This window comes from Nelumbo lutea, chromosome 1, assembly GCF_056320005.1.
Source record: "Nelumbo lutea isolate HS-2025 chromosome 1, American lotus-T2T, whole genome shotgun sequence".
NCBI classification, from domain to species: domain Eukaryota; kingdom Viridiplantae; phylum Streptophyta; class Magnoliopsida; order Proteales; family Nelumbonaceae; genus Nelumbo; species Nelumbo lutea.
The window spans coordinates 13,293,571-13,319,031 of NC_142684.1; the positions used below are offsets into that span (position 1 = coordinate 13,293,571).

The 25,461-nt window shown below is 40.1% G+C and overlaps 1 protein-coding gene across 5 annotated transcripts; it reads left to right on the forward strand.

Annotated features, from left to right (window-relative positions):
- Nucleotides 1–392: 392 nt before the first annotated feature.
- LOC148873582 (glycine-rich protein A3-like) lies at nt 393–5,339 on the forward strand. Of its 5 annotated transcripts, none has more exons than XM_088966291.1 (3): nt 393–1,213; nt 3,738–4,043; nt 4,887–5,339. In XM_088966291.1, the coding sequence occupies exons 2-3, from the start codon at nt 3,770–3,772 to the stop codon at nt 5,129–5,131; spliced, it is 519 nt and encodes a 172-aa protein (XP_088822417.1). In that variant the 5' UTR covers nt 393–1,213; nt 3,738–3,769; the 3' UTR covers nt 5,132–5,339. The 5 variants fall into 5 exon arrangements, with proteins under 5 accessions (XP_088822417.1, XP_088822418.1, XP_088822419.1 ...); XM_088966292.1 differs by lacking the exon at nt 393–1,213 and adding an exon at nt 2,255–2,376; XM_088966293.1 differs by lacking the exon at nt 393–1,213 and adding an exon at nt 2,352–2,534.
- Nucleotides 5,340–25,461: the final 20,122 nt, after the last annotated feature.

The window sequence follows — 25,461 nt, forward strand, 5'->3', positions numbered from 1 at the left end:
AATTCATCCTATTTCATCAAATCCGGGATGTAATATGGTTCCGAATGATGAACCGGATATGGACAGTTCCAATAAGATTTCATTCTTGAACAAAAATCCATTTTTTGATTTATTTCATCTATTCCATGACCGGAACAGGGGGGGATATACGTTACACCACGATTTTGAATAAGAAGAGAGATTTCAAGAAATGGCAGATCTATTCACTCTATCAATAACCGAGCCGGATCTGGCGTATCATAAGGGACATAATTATTGATACGGGCCTTTTCCACATAAAAAGGGAATCTTTTGTTACAATAGAACCAAAAGTGATGTGGATTATTCAAGAATCAAAGTCAATTTGCTTTATAAAAAGAAGATATCAATGAACTTCTATGAAATGGTTTCACGGGATTCAGCCAAATAGAAATCAGTATTATCAAAGGATTTCCTGTGATTATTTCTACTATGGAATGAGTCAATCATCTTCTTTGATATCTTATTGAACAAAAATGGTGATATTGTTGCTCAACGAGTAACTAAAAATCCTATTATACAGAAAAAAGTCGCTATCATGCCTGACGAATCATATAGTCCTACGATTTCATCGATTAATAAGGTGATCAAATGAATCGTAATTACAAACGATCGAAAAAGGAAATGTGAGTTAATATATGTTCTAAAGTCAAAAATATCACCACTGTGCATTTGTCCCCCATATTGGCTCGAACATTTTTGGATCACTACCGTTAAAATCAAATAAAAAATACCATCAGGCGTCAGTCTGAGAATATGAAATTACTGTATCCTGGGACGATCTACATATCAAAAACCCAACTTCAACGGTAATTGAAAATGATGGAAGCAAATAACGCACAAGCTTCGAATTGGAAAACTGATTACTGGTCAAGGTTAATAACGGAGTCAGAGGGGGGAGCTTCTTGGTCATGCCGTTTTGTTTTGCTTGGAAAGCAATAGAAGAAGGGGAAGAATGGCCATTGATGCGCACCTCCTGCTCAGTACCAGGTATCTTCTATTCTCTGTTTAGTTACCGTTAGACGACGCGAAGACTAAAAACTCCCGAAAACTCGAACAAGCATTGAAGAGAGAGATCATATCCAGAAATCAACACTGTTTCTCGATCACATACAGCTGCTTACCTCTTGCTCCCGACCGTCTTTGATTGTCAGAGGCCCCCTGAGCCCTTCGAAGCAGCCGTTTTTCACCATCGGTAAGTGAGCTTTCCTAGCCATCGTGCACCCTCATCCACCGGAACAGCTTCTAGGTGACGTTTAACGGTGAAGACTTTAATGTCCTTATCTTGAAATGAATTTCCTTTTTATAATACAATTTAAATGGTTGTTCTTGAAACCGGAATTCACTGAAACAGAGAAGTGGAATGTTGATTGGTCCATGTCATCCCATATGATATATGGAAAATATACTTTTTCCATATCATAGATTTTTCCATTATTAAACTTTCCTCAAGCAGAGTCGTTTGGATACATGAAGCTACATCTTGGGTTTTGCCTCTTTTGCCTTTCTAATCTTGTGTACCATCTCCACTCGATCGAGTGTTTGTCAGTTCCTTTTCAGTCTGAATTTCACAAATAAGAAAATTGAGAAACCAGCGTGAGTGTATGTCAAGGTATTTAACTAACACAACTTGCATTTCGACCTTTTTGTGTTACTCTAATAATTTCAACGTTGAATATCGGATGATATTAAACCTGCAGAGACAAACAATTGGTGGAAAACGACAGTAAAACCTTCACTTGACTTGTTTAATTCCAGGAGATGAATCCCCTTTAACTTGTTACAATAGTAAAACTTTCACTTTCAACTTTGTATTGGGAATTTTTTTTTAAAACTGAATCATCCAAAGTAATGGGGGCGATAGATTGATGGATCATGTCTCAAGCTCTTTGAAATTGATTCTGTTTTGAAGAAGCCATGGGTATGCAATCTAGTTCTTTGTTCTTAGGAAGAAAATGAACAGTATTTTTAGAGGGAGGACAAAATAGGTATTTTAAAAAATAAATACATTAGGTCGGCTTTTCTGTCTAGGTCTATGAAGAGATAGTTGAATAAGTGATAACACTTATAGGGAAGGTTTTTATAATTGTCAAAAAATCAAGAGAGGTTTGTGTATTTTAACCATTTTGAAAAACTCAAGTATATTTAAGTCTTTTACCCATTTTTTTTTTATAAAGCTAAAAATAAAAAACCGTCACAAGGACTAGAGTCTATACCAGATTTGGTGGGTTTAAAAATAACGTGCATATAATTTAAGTATGGAATTTTTGTTTGGATTTCACACGTTTCCACCACCTAGGAATTCGGAATTGTCATTGATTTCTGCTTGTCTCAATCATATTCGGAGAAGGGCAATCGGTTAGCGCTTCTCTTCCTGAATTTCTTATTTCGGCTTCACCAAAATTTACGTGATTGTTGTTCGATTTGTGTTTCTCAATGGAGTTTGCACTCCCTTGTTGGCAATTCTCTCTGTAAATATACCTCCTGTGGAATTTTTTGTACGAAATTATTCACAGGTTTAGGGTATTAACATCTGAATCTTCCTTGTTTCATTCTAGAGATTATTTCATTTGAATTCAATTGCTTCTTTGAAATTTGATTGATTTATTGCTTGACGGGTTGCGTTGTTTATTTGTCTAATTCTTGTTATGGATGTATCGTGCGTGAATTGTTTTTGTTTTCTGACTATTTAAGATTTGGGTGTTTGCTGTCTTTCTTATGATGGAGCTTTGTCATAGAGCTTCATTCCGGGAATTTCTCTCTTCTATTGCCTGAGAATGATTTTGTCGGAGTTGGCCTTGTATTTGTTAGCAATTATGTAGGATATATTTTCAGAAATACAGATTCAACTTCATTATGAGTTTGCTCATTCTATCATGGCTCATGCATACTCAAAGGCTTAAGATGCCAGAGTTGACATTAATATCCTGTATAATCAGCATTTATGGCCAATATATCAATCTGTTTTAAGTTTTTTTTTTTTTTTTTTTTTGTTATTTGCATTTCTGTGGGATGTATTTTCAGCAATACAGATTCATTATGGGTTTGCTCATTCTATCATGGCTCATGCATGCTCAAAGGCTTAAGATGCCCGGGTTGACATTCATGATCTTGTATGATTAGCATTTGTGGCCAATATATATTTTGAATGATACAAAGCCAAATCTATTTTAAGTTTTTTAATTATTTGCTTTTACAGTGAGGCTCCATGTATTTTTTTATTACTAAGCATGAAACCTCATCATTGGTTATGATTCCACAGCCTGCTGAATTGCCTTGGCGACCAAACCTTGCTTATAATTTCTTTGTTGTTTGAACTGAATCAGAAACCCATATCTTTGGAAAGAATAGGAATTCCACATCCTTTATTCTTTTCGGATTTTGGATTGAACAGAAGTACTTCTTTGAGAAAACCATCTATTTCAAGTTTATCTATTATTCAAGGAAAGTTTGTGGGCTAGCTAATAGCAAATTAGTATTCTTATTTTATTTTTATTTTTTTGTTTCGATAAATATAGTAAATTAGTATTCACATTTCATAATTTCTAGAAAAGCCTACTCTGTCATTTATATCCCAACTAAGGCAACCATAATCAAAAGTCTAACATTACATGCTTATTGCATCAGCAAAGTGTAACTTCAGTCCTATTTATTATGTTGAAGCTAGTAGACAAGTTGATTTTCTATGGATTGTATCTAACAATTGTCTTCTTTGTCAGTTTTTGTAGCATCAGTTATACATTGAAGAAAAATGGGTGGTGGAAAGGACAAACATGATGAATCACAAGACAAAGGGCTTTTCTCACATCTTGCTCCTGGTATGGCTGGATATCCTCCTGGTCATTACCCACCACCAGGTGCATACCCCCCTCCTCAGGGCTACCCCCCACCAGGTGCATACCCCCCTCCACAGGGCTACCCACCACATGGATATCCTCCTCAGGGCTACCCCCCAGCAGGATACCCCCCACCAGGCGCATACCCTCCAGCTGGTTATCCTGCTCCACCTGCTCCACATCATGGAGGTATTATTGATGATCATATCTTGCCAAGAATCATCTCCCTTACACCATGGTATTTCTTGTAACATGATGATTTTATCCCTACATGGTGTAATTGAGAATCTGGCATTTAAAATCCCACACAATCATTAATTTGAACTAGATTAGAGTAATTTGAAACATTTACATTTGCCACTGGAACTGTAATTGGTGCTTGATATAGCCATATAAGATTGCTTGAGTTCTTCTACTTCAAAAACAACTAGAGGACAATAAGGGTTTTGCTTTCTGTATCGGTGATTTTTAATTAATCTCACTTTCGACTATAGTTCGAAAATTTATTTACTTTTGCTACATGAGCTCCATCTCTCAGCTACATGGTGATCTTAAGCATCATGAATTCGACTCCTACCAGTAACAAACTGGAGTTTAACTTAGACAGATCATTAGACAATCCTAACTTCTAAGGGGGTATTTTTTTTGGATTCTGAGAAGGGGGAAAGTTGGTCAACGGGATTTTGGTTTTTATTGACCAAGAATCCTCATGTTCATTTTTCAGATTTATGTAAGGACTAAGGAAAGTTTATTTTCCTGTGTACCATCTCCTAGGTGGGTAAATAACTTTTCCACCTAGAGGAAAGTTGTTAACATTTGAATAGGACAAAAATGTCCCTTTTAATAATCGATTTTTTATGGATAAAATGGTCATTAATTTATTTACCTAAAAAATAAATGAGCATGGGTAAGTGCATTTATCCAGATAAATAACTTGCCGAAAAACGAACGGGCCTAAGTTCCAAGTCAAAGAAGTAAAAATCACCCTTGTAAATTATGTCCTTGATTTTGTGGATGGTTTCTGAATTACAGGGCATGGATCTAGCATGGGAGCAATGATTGCTGGAGGTGCGACTGCTGCTGCAGTTGCTTATGGAGCTCATCAGATGTCACAAGGTGCTCATCATCTTGCACATGGTGCCTTCTATGGGCATGGTTCCCACAAACACGGGAAGTTTAAGCGTGGAAAATTTGCCAAGCATGGGAAATTTGGCAAGCATGGGAAGTTTAAGCATGGGAAGCATGGATTTGGAAAGTTCATGAAGAAGTGGAAATAGTTCTTGTATCTTGTGAGGACTGACCTTACTAGTATTTGCTTTCTACTATTAATGACTTTTAGTTTTGAATCCTACTCCCAGATCTCATTTGTTGCCTTTTATATACACTTTGCCTTGCTTTCTATGGGATTTTCATGATACCTTCAATGTACATAAAAGAATTAACCATTTTATATGACAAGGTTGAGTTCAGGAGTGTTGCTTGTTATATGAATTGAGGTACCTTGCTCTTTCTTTTACAACCAAACATTTTATGCTTCTTTATGGTTACATCAATTAATGAGGTGCTCTATCAAACAAATCAGGCTATCAATTAGATCCTTCTTATTTATAATCACTAGCAGCTTTTGCAAAAGCTCGTTAAAGAGGCTTAATGTGAAGGAGTGTAATAAACAAGTAACAAAATGCTAAAAGACAATGAGTTTGAGCAACTCTTGTTTTTCTTCGCCCTACAGACAAGGTGGCACTAATGAAAAGAGAAGGGTATGTTTATTGGTGTATATCTTATTATGGGTCTCACAATTTTTATATCAACAAAAAAACAATATGATATGTGGCAGTTGTTTTTGTTTTGAAAAAGAGAAAATAAATTTTTGCAGATGCCTCCTTGAAAGGGGTAACACAACATTCCCCATGAAAATAAAATCCTTTTCTTTGAAATGATCAAAGAAAGTAGGGTAAAAACCAACTACAAGAGAATAACATGGTTGTTATGGGTCATTCTAATAAGAGATTTAATCATACCAAAAATCTTACATGTGTTAGACAATTTTGTATGCCCTTAGCTTCAATCTGATTTGATGTACTTTTGTTATTTAGTGGAAATAAATAAAGTGCATGTTTGATTCATATTGTTTGGTTTAATTCTGTGTAAAACCCTAAAACTGGACATTTATAGAGACTCGTGTTAGTTTTAAATGTTCACAGCCGTTGGATAAGTCTGGGGAGATTTATCCTGCCAAGGCTGATGCTGATGTGCCACCAAGTGTTGGGATGGCCTATCTCAGCCATCAGGGTAAGACCCGAGGCACATGCAGTATGGGATTACTTGAATCCTTGAACCGGACCAGATTTCCAGTATTGCCCTGGACCTTGGAGATAGATGGGCAAAACTGGAAAGTTACACCTGACCCCTAGACTCGATTATGACATTTCACTAGGTGTTGGATCAGGCTACCTTTGATATGCCAATCAGTGAGATCCTTAGCGGGGATCAAAACCTGGGTATGTTGGGGCTGTTTGAGAATTCATCTGAGTGGGTGATCATAGTGACAGAATCAGCCACTTTGTCAGACAAAGGGTAATGATCGGGAATGCACTCTCTCTGATGGAAACCAAACTACCGGCAGTTGATTTCAATCGTTGGAATTTTGTTTTGTAAAATTAATATATTTATATATATATATATATATATATATATATATGTACGGTTTCGAATTATTTGCAAATGGTTTTAATTCCCGGGATCCATGTGAGTGGAGAGTGCGGCACTGTTCCTTGCAGCCGAGGGAGAGGTCCTCTCTTGTCGGGTAGTGCTTGATCATTAAGGGCTGAGAGGTTAAGTGTAAGACCATTGAGGATAATACCTGATGGGCTAATCTTGCACCTGCCCACAGTCCCTGGGTTTTTATAAGATGGCTTGGCCCAGGGACTACTTAATGTAAGTGTTGGGCCCATAGGGTCCATATGATGGACTCAAGGGGTTCATTGAGTTTTTCAGTGAATTCGGCTGGGCCGAACCCATGTGGCCGGTGTGTAGATCAATGCTTGGGTCCCACGCCATAAAAGAAGTCCAACTGGGCAGCAGATTGGAAAGTAATTAGACACTGAACACTTAATGGGCCAGAAGCCCATTTCGAGGTGGGCTGATATGATCACCCATCCTTGGGGCAAATCTGAGATTAATGTTAGTAAAAGGATTGGGCTTTTAGCCTTATCCACTCTTGGAGACCAAATTCAAATTAGATTTGAATCTGGTAACCTCCTGATAAGATCAGGAGTAAGCTAACTTTATCTGCAGATAGGATTAAGATTATCCCCTATCCAAATACTGATTTGGATTGGGATAACTCCTAATTAGGAGGATTCTTAATCAAGAAGTAAGGAGGAGAAACCCTAACCAAGAAAGAAAAATATCAGATTTCGAACCACCTTGAAGAGATATAGGATATCTCCTGCGAATTGAGATAGGATCTCATTCATTCTCCAGAAAAGAAAAAGGCAGTTCAGCCTTTTCGCCTTTAGAGTTCTCCTCCTGCCGCCGCCATCTGTTTTTTGCAAGATTAGATCTTTGCAGAAAAAGAAAGTCAAGAAATCTGTTCTTGACATTAGTCTTGCAACAAAGACTAAAAGGATTCAGTGTTTAGTGTTTCCAGAGGATTCTTGTGAAGGATCCAGTGTGTAGGACGCACCCTGCTGGTTCTGTTCCATCAACAGCTGTGTCATCTTCAGCAGGAACGGATCTTGGAGCATTCTTTGGGCGTGAACACCAACTTTGGGAGATACTGCTTCTCCGGATCAGGTATATTCCTCCCATTTATCTTTTGGTACAAATCTGGTTTGATTATGGTTCAAGTGGGATCCTTGAATATTGTATTCTAAACTTAGGGAATATGATTCCCAGTTGGGAGAAGGTAGGAAATTTTTTTGAAATTCGTCCACCCATTCCGCAACCTTTGTGGCGTCCATTAGATGGATCCTGCCATTCTTTCAACATGCACCAGAGTATTTAAGGCTTAAGAGGGCTCTATGTATTCCCTTTCCACTACTACAAGTTTTGGCCCATATGCTCCTTGAATTGCCAAATTATGCCCCTTTCAACTAGGGTACTTCATTTTATGATTAGAAAGGTAAAATTTCAACAACAAGTCTAATTTAAGTGATGATCAAATAAAAGGTGGATTATAAGTTATTGTTTGGCAAATGTGAATTCTAATATCTAAAAATAAAATAGTTCTAATAAGAGTTATAAACATGATATGTAAAAATTTGTTTTTTCAATTTCTTAGTTCTCTAAATGCAATAAAAATGATTGGATCTATTACCAACAAGGCACAACCAACACAACTTCCAATATGATCTATAGCCACACATCTCAAACTGTTAGAAAGTTTTGTATGCCCTTAGCTTCAATCAAGATGATGTACTTTATGAGTTTATTGTAAATGAATAAAAGTGCATATTTGATTCATGTTCCCTTGGTATGTTTCGATGCAATACCCTTAAACTGGACACTTAATGAGACTTATGTTAGTTTAGAATGTTCACAGTCAGTGGGTCGGTCTGGGGAGACCTATCTTGACAAGGCTGACACTGTGGTGCCACCAAGTCGGTTGGAATACTCTCTTGCCGCCTCCTTCATGTTCCACCCTACACTGCGCCATCTTTAGTGGAAGCAGATTTTGGATCCTTCCTTGGGCGTGAACACCTCCATTGGGAGATACTTTTTCTCCGTATCAGGTATAATCCCTTCCTACTCCTTTTGGTTCAGATCTGGTTCAGTTTATGGTTCAAGAATGATCATTGAAAATATGATTTTATAAATAGGGAATGCGATTCCCAGTTGAAGGGAGAGAATTTTTTTTTGAAATTCGCCCCCTTATTCCGCAATCTTTGGGCATCCATGTGATGGATATCCTATCCCTTCACAAACATGTTTCTTAGTAGTATGTTGTCATGGATGGGATCATACTTTTAAGACAACAATCATGCTTGAGATGTGTGACTAGAGACAATGTTGGTACCTCATCCATATAGGTCCCCATGGAAACTATAGTTCTTCAATAAATAACATTTAAATCTATATAGATTATTCTTAACCTTAATTCTTAAGGCTCAGTTTGGAAGGAGTACAATTACAAATATATAGAGTTCAAAGCTTTGTATTCTTTATTATTTTGTATGTACTTACACTGTATATATTTGTATTTGTACTCTTTTGGAACTAAACCTAAAGCTCGGTTTATATTTTAGAAAGAATACAAATATAAATATGTATTTACACTGCATATATTTGTATTTATACTCTTTTGAAACTGAGCCTAAAGCTGGACTTGAAATTTTGAAAAAAATATAAATACAAAAATGTATAATATAAATACATACAAAATAATATAAGATTTTGCATTCTATATATTTATATTTGTACTCCTTCCAAACTGAGCCTAAATTCCATAATGCAAGGATGGTCTAGATTCTTAGTTAACAAACATTCACCAACCAATCTCAAATATCAAACCATGAACATTGATAAAGGACAATCAATGAGGTTAAAATCTAGAAAGTGATTAAATTTATGGAAATTTTACAGATGACCCAGTAATTGAGATGGTCTCTCGATATCACTCATAAATAAGTAGCACAGGATCAATAATGTGGAATTACAACCTACAAGCTCTTCATGGCATGGCTAGCGGGCCTCACCCCATATGCAAGCTGCTCCACCTAGACTGTCCCCACCAGAGTCCTCACTAGTATTGATCTGACTACTGTAATACCGAAAGGAATTAAATGAAAAAATTTGGCTTAAATATGCTACTGTAATACCATGAGTGGTACTTAAATTACTTTAAACATGTTGTCTCATTCATCCCAATAAATTGTGGTTTTTTTAATATATTTGATAAGATAAAAAAAAAATTAAGTTGGGACGATTTAAACTCATCCACAACCTATAATGTCTGTGATGATATTCAGTCTGTAGTATCTACTATGAATCAAGTGTTTTTTGAGTTTGTGTTTAGAACAAGTAATCAAGCTGCCCTTTTTTATTTTCTTTTTTCTAAACCGCAAACTTTACTCCCAGAGGAGGGTTGGCCACCACAGAGTTATCAATTGCAGAAAAAACCAGGCTAGGAGGGGGGAATATAGAAATCTTACCCCTCTAGAAAACCTATACAAAGTGACCATTAGCTCATAAAAAGCTTAGATAGGACTAATGACTCACTAAGAAAGACCAGAGCATGCTAACTGCAGCAGATATAAGGAGGACCCAAATGTTACTTAAGCAATAAAGAATATTTATGCCCACCAAGAAACCTTGACATGTTGCCGAAAATCTCTTATGACCCAGGAAACACTAACAATATTCAGATGGATTCATGGCAATCAGAAATTTTGCAACATTCAAGCCTCGTGTGGAATTTAGAACTTGGTGGTGGGATAAGTTATTTGGTGGTAGTATATGAGTACTAGGCACATCTTGAGAAACGAAGAGCAAAAATAAACAAAAAACAAGGCACCATAGAAATATCATAAGAAAACATATAAATGCATTCTTAACACAACTATCGCAATTTTGAAGCGACTTATGAAATGCAATTAGCCTTGGGATTTTTCTAATAAAAGAAAACATAAAGATGATAAAAAGTTCAAAATATATTTTTCAAATGAAAATAAAATTGTACAAAAACACTGAAAATGATAAATATATTTCATGTAAAACATCAAAAATTGTAGAAAAACAAAAAATTTTAATGAAATCATCATTTCACATAAAAATAGAAAATTGTAAAAAACATAAAAAAATACAAATATGTATAGAAAAATATAAAATATGAAAAATAGAAATTGCATAAAATCGAAGAAATTATAAACAAATTATAGAAAAACACAAAAATTTCAAATAAATAACAAAAATACAGGAAACTGTATAAACTACAAAAAAAAAACCACAGAAATTATGAAACATTTAGAAAAATGATAAAATGTAAATAAAATACAAAAATTACATGAAACACAAAAAAAGGAAAAATATACAAATTACAAAAGTACAAGAAAACCAACCATACAAATGTAGGAAAATTAGAAAAATTGATGGATTTTTTTGAATTTTTTAATACAAGAAATAAAATGTAAAAGTGTAGGTAAATTGTTTTGATAGAAGCTTCTGATGATGCGCGACCTGGTCACTCCTATCTGGAAGTGGCTGCGCTCCTATCTGGCGGCGGACGAAGCACCTGTGAAGAAGAATATGAAGGGATCCTGGGGAGCTCACCCGGCGGGAACACTCCGATGCTTAAGTTAGTAACTGGGAGAGAAAGCGAAGAGCTGAAAGAGAGAATTGTAGAGAAAAATAAAAGGGCTAGAGTGCAGATCACGCAAGTTGCAATACCCTTACTCTTTGGGGGTCGGAGCTCTTATATAGCGGTGTCCTGACAAATCTGGCATAACTGCCTCTGATTTTCTGATACAGCCGTTACTTGCCAGGGCTGCGCAGGCAACTGCTGCAGAGTACGGTCCTGTTAGGCGAAGGACACCTCTCTGGGTTGGCAGGCACGATGCCGCCTGGCGAGAGACGTGGGTATAGTCTCCAGATGTGGTAGGTACGGTTGTCAGGTAGGAGATCTTCCAGTGATACGCCGAGCTGCTCTACCCCGAGCTACCTCGTGCCGAGCTACCTTGTGTCAAGCTATCTTGTGTCGAGCTGCTGGCATTGTGCCGAGGTGCTTCTACCCGAGGTGGCCCACTTGAGTTTGGACTGGCGAGTTTTCTTAGAAGGCTCCCGAACTCAACCCGAAGTGCCTTCAGCTCGAGAAATTCCAGTCTTGGAAGAATCTTAGCTTGGGGTAATTGGAGTGTCATCTTGTAGCGAGCTGGCACGCTAGATCTTGGCAGACTAGTCGCGCTGAGTTGTTCCCTTGTGCTGAGTCACGTCCATGTGTCCCCTTATGATGAGGTCGGGTCAAATCACCCTCCATCAATTGCTCCCCACTCCCCGAGCCAGGGGTCCTAACCTAGTGTGGGGAGTTCACGATGTGACGGGTGGATTTGGCCTAAAGTTTAGGCTACCTTGTCAGAGTTTGTCGGTCGGACCAGTTCGTTGCTCGGCTCAATCAAGGATAACCTGAGTCGTGTACAGTTCGTGCGTGGATGTCACGCAATCTATAGACTCTGCGGACGTCAAAAAATGTGCTAAATTGATTTCACCTTGGGGGTCGCGCAGTCGGTTTTCTTGAGAGTCGTTAGATCATCTTGATCTCAACCATTGAATCTCAGGCATACCGGTTATAAATAGGGGGGACCCTAGTCATTTTCTCCGCCATAAGTTCACTAATGCTCGTCTTGAGGTTGCAACTAAGCTCTTTAGCTCGGGTTTTCCAGTCTGCCATTCTTCCTAGTTTGGTCGTCTTCCCTTGGTGAGTTGCCTTAGCCTCTCCTCTTCAGTTCGGTTCTAGTCTTTTTAGTTTTGTAGCTAGCTTCCCTTAGTTCATTTTTCAGTTCGTAGCTATGTCAGACCATAGCTTCGATAGTCTTTTAGATGAGCCTGAGGTGGGTACCTCGGCTCAAGTAGGTGCCTTCAAGGCACATTCCACCTACGAGGTGCGGGAGACCTCGGGTAACCCGGCATCCACCCCTAATCGAGGTCGGATACTAGACAAGTTCGGTCCTTTTACCATGACAGTAGACAGGCTTAGGAGCCTAATAGCTCGGTATAACCTTCCTAGGGAGTATACCTACCACCTTCCTGTGGGCGACTCCCCTTGGGAACATGGTTGCGATGAGATCATGATTTTTGGGGAACAGCTCATGGTCGGACTCCACCTTCCACTACACCCCCTAATTGTCAAAGTGTTAAATCACTTTGACGTCACTATAGACCACCTCCACCCAAACTCCATTTAGAACATGGTCGGTGCCATCTCCCTTTGCTTTGACTACGCCCTACCTCTCGACCTTGTCATTTTTGCCTCCATACTTTCCATAAAGAAGAATGCTACTAGCATTTTTCCCAAGCATAGGCAGACTTACTACCTATCCCCTCGCCCGGGCTACAAGCTGCTACATGACCTCCCCAATAAAATCCTGGCCTGGAAACGAGATTATTTTGTAGTTCGGAACCCTGCGTGATGGCCCTTCCCTACTCACTGGAGGGTGGCCATTTAGGACTCCAGCATTTTGTAATTTGACTACAAGGACTTCATTGCCGAGAACAATCTCATTGAGGTCGGTTTGAGTTCCGGTAGGTCGCCTTGTTTAGAGTTAGTATTTTTCTTTAGTAGCCAACTTCTACTTCTTGATAGCATTACTGACGTCGAACTCTGTTGCAGGTCCTATGGAGCGACTTAGTGCAGAGAAACTCTTTGGAAAAATGAAGGAGAGAAAGAAGTGAGCTGCAAAGAGAGCTCGCATTGAATCTCCACGGGCTCCGAAGTAGGAGCCCGAACAGCCTGTTGTAGCTCCTCCGGTGATTGACTTGGAGGGGTCAAAGAACCTCCCACCTTAGGAGCTCGAGATGATTACGGAGCTTGTTCCCGAGACAACTACGGAGCCTACTCCCGAGACCACTACAAAGCCTGCTCTGTGCACGTCACTACCTTAGGGAGCGAAGGAACAGCTCAAAGCATCTTGAACCTGCAACACAGCCTTCGGAAGAGCAAAGGGGTTATGTATGCTGAGGAGGTCTCCGAATGGGCCGAGCTATCGCCTTCTCAGCTTGGAGCTCGGGCAGCTACCCACTCTATGGTGGTAAGTCCCGTTATACTTCAAACTTCTGCAATTGTTTCCTTACTGGTGCTAACTGGCATTCTCTTGGCAGGTGAACTCTGTTGTGCATGCCCTGACTCTCCAATTTGAGAGGTACTTGAAGTGAGCTCTGGCTGGCGAAGACTCAGCCCGCACAGCTCACTCCAATCTGAAGCTAGCTCGCGGCCAAATCCACCGGCTGGAGGGCGATGTGCTAGCTCAGAAAGAGCAAGTTACGTCGTTGATGGTAGAGAAGGAGGAGTGGCAGCGCAAGGAGTTGCTGCACGAGAAGGAGGAATTGCTGTGCAAGGTGAAGAACCTTGAGTCGGATAAGGGGACTCTAAAGCGCCAAGTAGAGAACCTCAAAGCTGATGTCAAGGAGTGGGCCGATATCCTTTTTGGCGCTATGGAGGAGGCCAAGGTCAAGGCCGTCCAAGACTACATCAAGTCATAGGAGTTCGACGGGGTGATGGTGGAGGCCTACCGGAAAGGCTTCAAGCTCAACCGGTGGCTGATAAAGCATGAGTTCCTGCAACTCGACGTAAGCGCCATCACCACCTCACGAATCATAGGAGAGATAGCCCGCGAAGCCGTCAAAGACCTAGACTCTGAGGAGGAGGGTGATGACGTTGAAGAGGCCACTGCCACCGATCAGGCCGACACTTCTGTGGAGGCTTCGAGTGAGAAGTCCCCCAAGTAGTTCAAACGGTCCTTGTACTTTGAGCCTGCGAGCTCAGTTTTTCCTTTCCTTTTCCCCTTTTGTAACAAACTTTTTGTAATGAAATACATCTTTGTAATGAAAATATACTTTTTTCTAAGTGTTGTGCAATTTACTTTATTTTTTGAAGTAATTATTTTACCCCAAACTGTTAAGCTATCGAGCTAGGCACCCGAAGTGGGGGTTCCTCAACTGTCGTCACCTCGAACTGTCTCCTAGTACTTAGTAGGGGTAATTTTATGTACATCGAGGTGAGCAACATAGTAGGGTATACGCCCGACCTATCTGCACCCAGGTTACTTAAGCTGACATTAGCTGTCTCTAACGGGTTCAACCTGTTATATGTTGGGGCGAGCTATGCATCATAAGGTTCATACCCGAGCTGCCTGCACCTTGGACATTACAAGTACTTAGCCTATGCCGAGGAGGCGATTAGGTCTTATACGGTACCGAGGTCTTTTGTTAGCTCAGCATTTTAGCCCTTAGGTTGAGGGAGCAACTTATGGTCCACTCTCTGGAGTTCGCCCATGCCGAAGAGGTGACTAGGCGCCAAGGTCCTTAGCTCAGCGTTTTATCCCTTAGGCTAGGGAAGCGACATATAGTCCACTCTCCTAGAGTTCGCCCATGCCGAAGAGGCGGCTGGGTGCCGAGGTCCATAGCTCAGCGTTTTAGCCCTTAGGCTGGGGAAGCGACTTATAATCCACTCGCCTAAAATTTGCCCATGGTGAAGAGGCGACTGGGTGCCGAGGTCCATAGCTCGGCGTTTTAGCCCTTAGGTTGGGGGAAAGACTTATAGTCCACTCCTCCGAAGTTCGGTAATTACAAGTAATATTGCCTTAGGTTGACAATATTCCATGCCCGAGGTATCTGCTTCCCTTTACTGTTTCGATCTCATACGTTCATTCCCCGAGCACCCACTTTACTCGATAGGGTCCTTCCCAATTTGGCCTGAGCTTACCAACACCGGGCTAAGGTATCATGACTTTACGAAGAACCAAGTCTTCGACGCGGAGGTTCTGCTTCTTGACCCTAGCGTTACAGTACTGAGCTACTCTCTACTGATAGGCTGTAGTCCTAATGTATGCGAGGTCCCGTACCTCGTCAAGTAGGCCGAGATTGGTGCGTAGCTCATCTCCATTTGCTTCGTCATCGTACGCTTCTAGACGTAGCGTGGGAACCTCAATCTTGGCTGAGATGATTGCCTCGATGCCATAAGTGAGGTTGAAGGGGGTCTCGCCTGTTGCAGTCTTCACCGTAGTTCGGTATGCCCAAAGTATGTTGGGCAGCTCGTCTGCCCACAGTCCCTTAGCTCGGTCTAGGCATGCCTTCAGTCCGCGGAGAATGGCTCTGTTTGTGACCTCCGCTTGGCTGTTCGCTTGAGGGTGCGCCACCGAGGTAAAATTTTGTTTTATTCCCATATCTTTGCACTAGTTCTAGAATTTAATGTCATTGAATTGCTTGTCATTGTCAGAGATGAGTACTTGGGATAGCTCGAAACGACACACTATATTCTTCCATAAGAAGTTCTACACATTTCGTGTTATAGTTGTGAGAGGTTCAGCCTCCACCCACTTGGTGAAATAATCAACTGCTACAACTAATAACCTCCTCTGTCCTATCGTTGGTGGAAACGGGGTCCGAGTATATCGATCCCCCATTGTGCAAAGGGCCATGGGCTGGTGAGGTACTTTAGGTCGGCAGCGAGCTGGTGGTGGATATTGGCATGTTTCTGACATTTATCACACCTTCTGACGAACTCAATCGCATCTGCCTTCAATGTTGGCCAATAATATCCCTATCGTAGCACTTTTTGGGCGAGGGCCCTGCCCCCCAAGTGTCCGTCGCACAAGCCCTCATGATTGTCGTGGAGTGTGAGCTCGGCTTCGAAAGGTCGCAAGCAGCGCAGATAAGGGAGCGTGTAGGATCGTTGATACAGCCGTCCCTCTATTATGATGTATTTGGCTACATGACACTCTACCCTTCTAGCAGCATTACGATCTGCAAGGAGGGTCCCATGTAGCAGGTAGCTCGCGAGTGGATCAATCCAGCTCGGCTCTGCTTGTACGTTAAGAGCAACCTCCTCTACCCCCTGAGAATGCTAGGCCGAGGTTGGTTCTCTATGTACACGGTTCTCATGGTGTTATCGCTTGTGCTGGCTAGTTGGGACAAGACGTTGGCCTTAGCATTCTCGGATCTCAGGATCTGTTTGATGAAGTATGACTGGAAGTTGAGTAGAGCCTCTCTGACTTTGGCTAAGTAGGTGACCATGGTTGGCTCACGAGCTTCGTACTCGTCGATGACCTAGTTGACCACGAGCTGGGAGTCACTACAAATAATGATGTGTTTGGATTTTACTTCATTTGCTAGGGAGCTCGACTATCAACACCTCATACTCCGCTTCATTGTTGGACGCAACTAACTCGAAGTGTAACGCATACTCCAATTTCACGTCGTTTGGTCCGTACAGAATGATTCCAGCTCCACTGCCCTGCTAATTTGATGAGCCATCAACATGGAGGATCCAAGGCTCCTCATCCCAGGTCGGGTTCAGTCTAACCACGAGAGAGGCCGCGCTAGTTGGAGTTCCCTCACTGTGCTCGGGCTCAGCTAACTCAGGGACCTCAGTGCTGAAAGTGCATTCTACGACGAAGTTAGCTAAGGCTTGGGCCTTGATAGCAGTTTGCAGCTTATATTGGATGTCATATTCGCTGAGTTCGATGGCCCACTTTGTCAATCTACCAGAGACCTCGGGCTTGAGCAAGACTTGCCTCAAAGGCTTATTGGTGAGGACGATGATCGCATGAGCTTGGAAGTACAGTCGAAGTTTCCGAGCTGCAACAACTAGCGCGTACGCTAGCTTTTCGATCTCCGAATACCTAATCTCTGCTTCCTGCAACACTTTGCTAACATAGTAGATGGGTCATTGGACCCGATCTACTACTTTTGTCAATACCGAGCTGATTACTTCGTCACTCGTGGAGAGTTACAACTCCAAAATGTCTCCCTCCTTGGGTCAGGTTAACACCGGGATACTAGCAAGGTACCTTCTGAGCTCATCAAAAGCGAGCTGGCACTCTTCGGTCCACTCGAAGTCTTTGCTTCTTTTAATTGCCTTAAAGAAAGGTAGGTAGCAATCTGCCGATTTAGACATGAAATGACTCATAGCGACTATTCAGCTGTTCAGCCTCTGAACATCCTTCAATTTCTAGGGTGGTCTCATATCTAATATGACCTTGATTTTATCAGGGTTGGCCTCAATACCACGTCGGTTAATGATGTAACCTAGGAATTTACCTGAGGTGACACCAAAAACGCACTTGTTTGGGTTTATATTCATATTAAACTTGCGCAAAATTTAAAAAATAGAGTTCAAATGTTTTATTAATTCGCTTGAAAATTGGGTTTTGACGACCATGTCGTCTACATAACATTCTACTTTTTTGTCAATCAATGGTTCAAATAGTCGGTTTACAAGTCTTTGAAATGTTGCCCCAACATTTTTCAGTGCGAAGGGCATGACCTTGTAGCAGTACAGGCCGAGCTCGGTTATGAAGGCTGTTTTTTCTTCATCAATAGGGTCCATTCTGATCTAGTTGTAGCCCGAATAGGCATCCAAAAAGCTCAGCAACTCATGCCTTGAGGTCGCATCCACCAAACGGTCGATCTTGGAGAGTGGGAAACAGTCCTTCGGGCAAGCTCGGTTTAGGTCAGTATAACAACGCACATGTGCCATTTACCGTTAGCCTTTTTTACCAGAATAGGGTTGGCTACCCAGCTCGAGTAATGGACTTCCCTAATAAAATTGGTTGCGAAGAGCTTCCCGACCTCCTCATCAACTGCCCTCCAACGCTTCAGGGCTAGGTTGCATTTCTTCTGTCTTACCGACCTAACTACAGGATTAGTGTTCAGTTTGCGAGTGATGATTTTAGGGTCTATGTAGGGCATCTCGGCCGCGGACCATGCAAAAATATCTAAATTTTGAAGTAATAAACTTACCAGCTGAGATCACAGGGGCTCCTCAACCGAAGTGCCGATTTGGAGGGTCCTTGGGTCCTCTATTGAAGCAGGCACGGAAACCGTCTCTTCTATGGGTGTAGCTCACTCTTCATAGTGCTCCACAGGTTACTCCAACTCGAGCTCATCTGATACCTTGGCTTTTCTTTTGAGGGTGGCAATATAGCACTTGCAAGACTCGAGCTGATCGCCTCGCGCTACCCCAACTCCAAAATCCGTGGGGAACTTCATGGCCAAATAATAGGTGAAGACCACCACACGTAGAGCATGGGTGATGGGTCGACCTATTATGGCGTTGTACAGGGAGGGAGTTGCTTTTTGAGCCTCACTATGCTGAGCCATGTGCCAACCTCCACAAGTACAGAAATCCTCCCCAAGGGCCTGACTACCTCTCCGCTGAAGCCCACCAAGGGAGTGCTCGCGGGCTTGAGGTCGCTTTCCTGAAGTTGAAGTTTGTCAAACACTGCTTTGAAGAGGATGTATGCCGAGCTACCGGAGTCGACGAGGACACACTTCACCTCAAAATCGTTGATTCTTATTTTCATGATGAGCACGCCATCATGAGGGTAGTGGACTCCGCATGCGTCGTCTTCGGTGACGAAAATTGGTTCCTCCATCCTCGATCGCTTTGGGGGATTTTGCCCTTCTCTTTTGACCTCACGGGCCGAGGTCCTGGCCGTAGCTTAGGTGCAGCCCGCGATGATCGACCCGTCAGGGATCATGTGGATTGTCCCCCAAATTGGCCTCTCTTCGGGGGGTGGCCTCCATGGCTGCTCGCCTTGTCTGTTGCTTGACTCGGGAGTGTCTCTACCTTGCTCCCCCTGTCATCCTGTTTTATTATCATTTTGTACAAAATTTCTTAAATATCCACGGCAGATGTGTTCTTCTATCTCATCGTAGAGGTTTTTACAACTTTCGGTACTATGACCATGATCTTTATGAAAATGACAATACAAGTTTTTATTTCTAATAGTCGGATCTCCTCTCAGCTGAGGTGGCCACTTCACGTATGGCGCATCCTTGATCACCATGAGGATCTCAACTCGCTTCACATTCAATGGCGTGTAGTTTGGCCTATCGGCTGGAGGAGCTCGGAAAGACTAGTATGGCCTTCCTCCCCGAGCTGGCTCTTTCTTCTTCTTGTTGTCCCCGTGGGTTGAGGACTCACCTTCTCTTTTCCTCTTCTCGAGCAGGTTCTCGCCCTTCTGGTTCATCTCCTCCTCCGTTCCGATGAACTAGTCCATGAGCTTGAGGACTTTAGTCACATCCTTAGGTCTGTTGACAACCACGTGCCTCTTGAACCCCTTGTGCGTTATGGCCCTCTTAGCTGCTGTGAGTCTCACCGCAGGGTCCAAGTCAGGTATCTGCAGACATGCATCATTGAAGCTTTTGATGTAGCTGCACTCTCCTTCCCTCTGGACTATGCCGAGGAGGCTTTCTTGGGTCCTTGGGCATCTCTTGCTGGAGACAAAGTGGGGGGTGAAAACCTGCACGAACTGCGCCCAGCTTTTGATTGAGCCGGGTGCGAGGTTCCTGTACCACGTGCGAGCTACTCCCTTGAAGGTGGTGGAGAAGGCTACACACATGCAGGGCTTGGGAGATACCTTGAAGTCTTTGGGCATTGGGACGGCCAGGAGCTCGGGAGATAGAGGAGATGGTACAGAGAGGAGCAGGGTGGTCTTCACTACTCCCGAGCTTGCCTCTTCTTTAGGGAGTTCGAGCAGGCGTTGAACTGTAGCTCGATGACGTCTCCGCTGCTTCTTCATTGGCTCTGCATTAGTGCTTCTGGCCTCTGTGTTATCGGGCACGGTAAGCCCAGGAAGGGGCTCAGACAGTTGCCGATGGCTGTGGACCGAAGGCCCTGTCTATAATCCGCAACTAGGACTTCGAACTGGTTCTTGACGAGCGAGATCTTGAACTACGAAGGCCGAGGTGATGCGGACCTGGTTGGCTGAGAGTCCCCTGACCTGACCACATGCTCCGAGGTGGGGGGAGTGACTTGTCTTTCCCTCCCGCGGGATGAGACCTGACTCCCAAGAGGGTTCTGAGTTTGGGAGGTCTCTCCCCAGCGGGGGGGTTGCTCGCTACGACGGCGGGGCTTGGCCTTCTGCGCAGTGGGGTGTCAAGGAGGAACTTGTTGCTGGTTCTGTCCCGACCCGACCCGACTCAGCATTATATATTTTATAAAATATATAAATAATATAATATTTATTAATAATATATATTTACAATTTAATATATACATTTTTTCTTATTTTCTTTATAATCTCTCTCTCTCTCTATATATATATATTCAGTTGCTTCAGTAGTAGTAACATTATGGGCTAAATTTCGGGCTCGGGCCCAAGTTGTAGGCCCGATGGTCGAGCCAGGCTCGGGCTCGAGCCTTAGAAAAATTTGTTAATACAGAGTGAAAGCCCAGCTCGAACCCGACTCGGCCCGGCCCATGAACAGGTCTAGGGGGAATGGCCATTCTAGCCACTCCCCTTGGGAATGTGATTCTCATTCTAGAGTTTCTTATGAAGTAAAGAACTTATGACAAAGTAATATTAAAATTATATTATTAAAGTAGTAATAGTGGCAATAATAATAATAATATATCAACAATCTAATACAAAAATTGAAAATTTTCAATTAATTATAATTCCAACTTCCATTTTCTTGGTTATTGTTTTTCTTGCCATATTCACATCCAATGTGTTACTGAGCACACACTGGATGCAAGATTGTAACCTTTCATGGGATGCATTGTTCTGATTAAAAGCTGAAAATGTATTGATTAAAAATATCAAAATTTGAAAAAGAAAAGATAATTTGTTTCTTCAGTTGAAGCCCGTGTCAATTGGCATAAATGTTTCTATGAAATCATAGTAAACAAAAACAGTAACTTATTTTCTGATATTTATTGAAAATGAATTATTATTAATTTATTAATTAGTGATTAGTATAATTGACGTTTCTACAAGTGGGCTGATGTTAATAGTTGAAGTAAATCAACAACTCCTAGAAGTACAGTTAGCTATAACTTGCAACTTACATAAGTAGCCAATTTTGTTCCACAAGGCAGAGGACAAAGTAATCATGTATAATTAATGTGTAAATGGTTGGGCATTCAAATAAGATTATTAGAAAGAAGGAACGAAAGAGACCAAAGCAACAATTTTCATTTTGGCTCTTGGTTGAAGTGCTAACCTTGAAAATCATTTGTTTCCTCAAAATGGAAAGCTTCATAGAAAACCAAGAGGCTTACAACTTTTGTAAGAGTTAACTATCACAATCCTAGGTTGACCAATTGATATGGGTTGTAAAATTTAAACTGTACAAAACCAAATCTGCTGTAATCATCTTTTTAATTTATTTATCTTGATTTCTTTGTTCTCATGAATTGTAGTTGTCCCTAGCATCTAAGTTGTAACAGAATACTGTACCACAAAAAAAATTCCCTCAGAATACTTCTATACCTACCAAGGTTTTTTGTGTGCTTGTCAATAACTTTTGGAAAGTAAGCAACTTCTGAGTTCCATTAAGTGCATAGTCACTCTGAGTTTTTCTTGCCATATTGACATCTTTCTCTTGTTTAATTTAAGGGCTTGAAAGAGAATATAGTGGGCCTTTCCCAAAAAAAACATGGGTTAAGCCAGTATGGAAGTTGATGCATGTGCTAAAAGACTTCAGAGCATATAATCTAACAGATTGTATGGTCCTTGTATCTCATCCCATATGGGTTTTGATTAACTTAGTTGAACTCAGTTCATACAATGGTATCTCTCTAATAAAAGCATTTTTTGTTGTGGTTTGACTTTAACATAGTAGAGAGCATCCCTTTCAAAGTTGTATTCTTTGTGTGTGGACTTCATTCTTAAACAAAACCCTCACCAGAGAAAACCTAATGGAGATAGGAACATATCTGAATAGCACAAACTGTGTGTTTTGCAATGGATACTTGGAAGCCGTGGATCATTTACTTACACATTGTAATTTTGCATAAGGGACTACACAGAAAGCAGAATACAATCTTTTGTGTACTAATTACATTGTGTGCTCAGTAACAAAAGACTAATAAAATCAAAGAAAGCAGGGACCAAATCACTGCACATCTCATTGATCACATATTTATGGAACAAGAAGAAGAAAGAGAGAAAGAGAGCAAAAATTGCAAATCCTTCCTATTGAATGTATTTATTCTTCATGGTCTTCAGACAGGAAATCTAATTTTCTCTGACGGAGTAGTTTTTCTCTTCGAAATCTTCATCTTCATCGCTGACATTTGTTTGAACTTGCTAATTTTCCATAAAAAACTTCCAAGTGTCTCCACCAATATTAAGAGTAATTACGACTCTAAATTACCGCTCTACAAACTCAACTACAACGTGGCAAACCCATTCTCAAACTCAAATCATTAAGTATATTTTTAAAGGAAATTGAATATTCATTCCCTGTTGCCATAGTTTCTGCAACAAATAAATAAACAAATAATCAAAGTTGAATTTTTTTATATCATAATAGTTACAAAGAAATCAGTGCAACCCTGAAATGGGTCCAATTAAAATCTCTATCCCTTTAATCATGATGGAGGTAGGAATCTTGGTCAACTATGTCGACCAAGTCAAGCATTCAAGAAGGCCTACGTTTGTATCGAATAAGTAAACCAAATCAAGCATTCAAGAAGGCCTACGTACCACCAAAATATGCAACCAAAACACATAAGTAGAAAAAATATGCAACTACAAAAGCATCCTTATAAGTAGAAAATCCATCCACCAAGATCTCTCACCTCAGAAGAGACAAAGATAGTTTAGATGCGTAGACAAAGACACCTTAGATGCATAGTAAGTACTACAAGCAGGAAAGCCGTCAACTCTGTCTTCTTCCAATCGTTGTTCTTGTTGTGAACTCAATCTTGTAGTTGATAAATGATTTATAGGGGCATTTTCCAGTCCAACGGTCAAGCACGAACACCTCTCGACTCTTTTCCTGAAGATAGTAAATTTCGGCATGCTCCAATGGAAACTTTTCTTACCGTTCTTCCATATTAAAGTGCACTTAGACCTCTGCAATGTATAGACGAACCTAATGGTGTCCATGATAGAATGGAACGGTTCCTCTCTTGGGAAACGTTTGGTTTTGCAAGAACGTAGGAACCCTACTTCACATATTGCCAACGGTTTGGCATCCAAGCAAACTAAAATAAAATCAAAATCTTCAAGGTTGATCATTGTTCTTTTTTTGTGTATTGTAAGAAAATATTCTCTTCAACGGTTGTAAGAATGGAATGGCTACAAAATCTTCTCTTCAATGCATTCTCTTCCACAGTTCTCTCTTTCAATGCTGCAAAATCTTCAACTTCCGTTACAACAAAATTTTAATGCAGCTCAAGAATGCAAGAACCCACTCCAGAATTTGACATCCAAGCAAACTAAAATAAAATCAAAATCTTCATGGTTGATTATTGCTCTTTTTCAACATATTGTAGCAAAATCTTCTCTTCAACGTTTGTAAGAATGGAATCGCTGCAAAATCTTCTCTTCAATGCATTCTCTTCGATGGTTCTGTTTTTCAATGCTGCAAAATCTTCCGTTACAACAAAATGATTAAAAAAAATGATTATTTGTTTTTAATGCAACGCAAAAATGCAAGAACCTACTCCAAAATTTTGGTTTTGCAATAATACAGGAAAGCTCTCTATACCAGCAATCTTCTTATGCATTGAAGAACTTTGCCCTTTATATCATTTCCCCTCAAAGTTTAAATTAGGAGTATTCTTAGTTTAATGAAAATTCCAAAAGCCATTGTGCCTCATTTGTGCTTTTATAAATAGTATAGATAAGTGAGAATGCATTGCAAAACTTTTTTGGACTAAAATTACCCTCTACTTCATTGTTTGAAAAGGGGTATAAAAGCCATTTTATTACAGTTTTACTGGCTACTAAAATGCCCATAATTGTATATTTAGTCCATCCCTAATGGTAAGGGTTGAAAATGCAACTTCAATTATTACTTCTCACCTCAATTTAATCCCTTCTCATTAAGTCTTATACTTAAATTATTAATTCCCGTTTTCTCTTAATAAATTAGCTTTGTGTCAATATTTTTAACAATATAAACCCATATATTTTAAAACTGACTAAAAAACAAAATAATTTTTAATCCAAGTAGTGGTTAAGAAATTCAACCATCCGATTCAAATTGATCAACCTACGAAGTCATAGTTAGTTAATAAAACTTTTAAAATAGAAATAAATATAGAAACTTACAAAAATATAGAAAAATTAGACACATTTATGATATTTTTATTAATCAAATTAAAAAATAAGTGTAATAAACAAGGATTATTGTTATTGGTAATGAAAATGGAATACCTACTTTAGAACTAACCAAAAATTAAAATATTTTATTGTTCAGAAAATATCAATAGTTCAAATTTTTGGTCAAACATATTAATCTTTAATGTCATAAATAAATAATAAAAGTTAATAAAATAAAATAAATAAAAAAATGAAAAAGATACATAAGTTTTGCACAAAAAAAAATTAGGCACATGTATAATATCTTATATTATCATATTAAACAAAAAATCAAGACATATTAGAATTATTTTTACACACAAAAATACAAAAAAAAATTATACAAAAAATTAACACATCTATTATTCTATATTTACACTACTATTAAAAAGTATGAGTAAGATTGTGGAATTTTCTTTTGACTAAAATACTCATTTTGAATTTAATCCCTATTTAATTATGATGTTTAAATTTTAAATTGGAACTACTACTTTTCACCCATTCAATTCCCTCTATTTAAATCTTACATTTTTTTTGATAAATGAACAAAAAAATATACACCAAAAAGATCAAATATTACAAAAAGAATAATCAATCCAAGAAAAATAATGATTTTTGAAACTTTACAACTTGGTCCAATTATCACATATTTGGATGATCTATTTATGTAATTAGATTTGGAATTGCTATCTGCATCTGATTAATAAAAAATACATAAGAGCATTCCGAATGGATAGCTGCAACATGCTTTGAGGTGGGTGTAAGTAGGATTCCATGAAGAGGAAATCCAAACTCTCCTAAGACCCCAAATAGATGGAATCAAAGTAGATAATGGCCCTTTTATATGCATA

Bases quoted from the DNA above. Each gene is read 5' to 3' on its own strand.
- LOC148873582 (XM_088966291.1), top strand. From the start codon at position 3,770: ATGGGTGGTGGAAAGGACAAACATGATGAATCACAAGACAAAGGGCTT. The intron at 4,044-4,886 runs GTATTATTGATG...TCTGAATTACAG, and splicing joins ACCTGCTCCACATCATGGAG to GGCATGGATCTAGCATGGGA.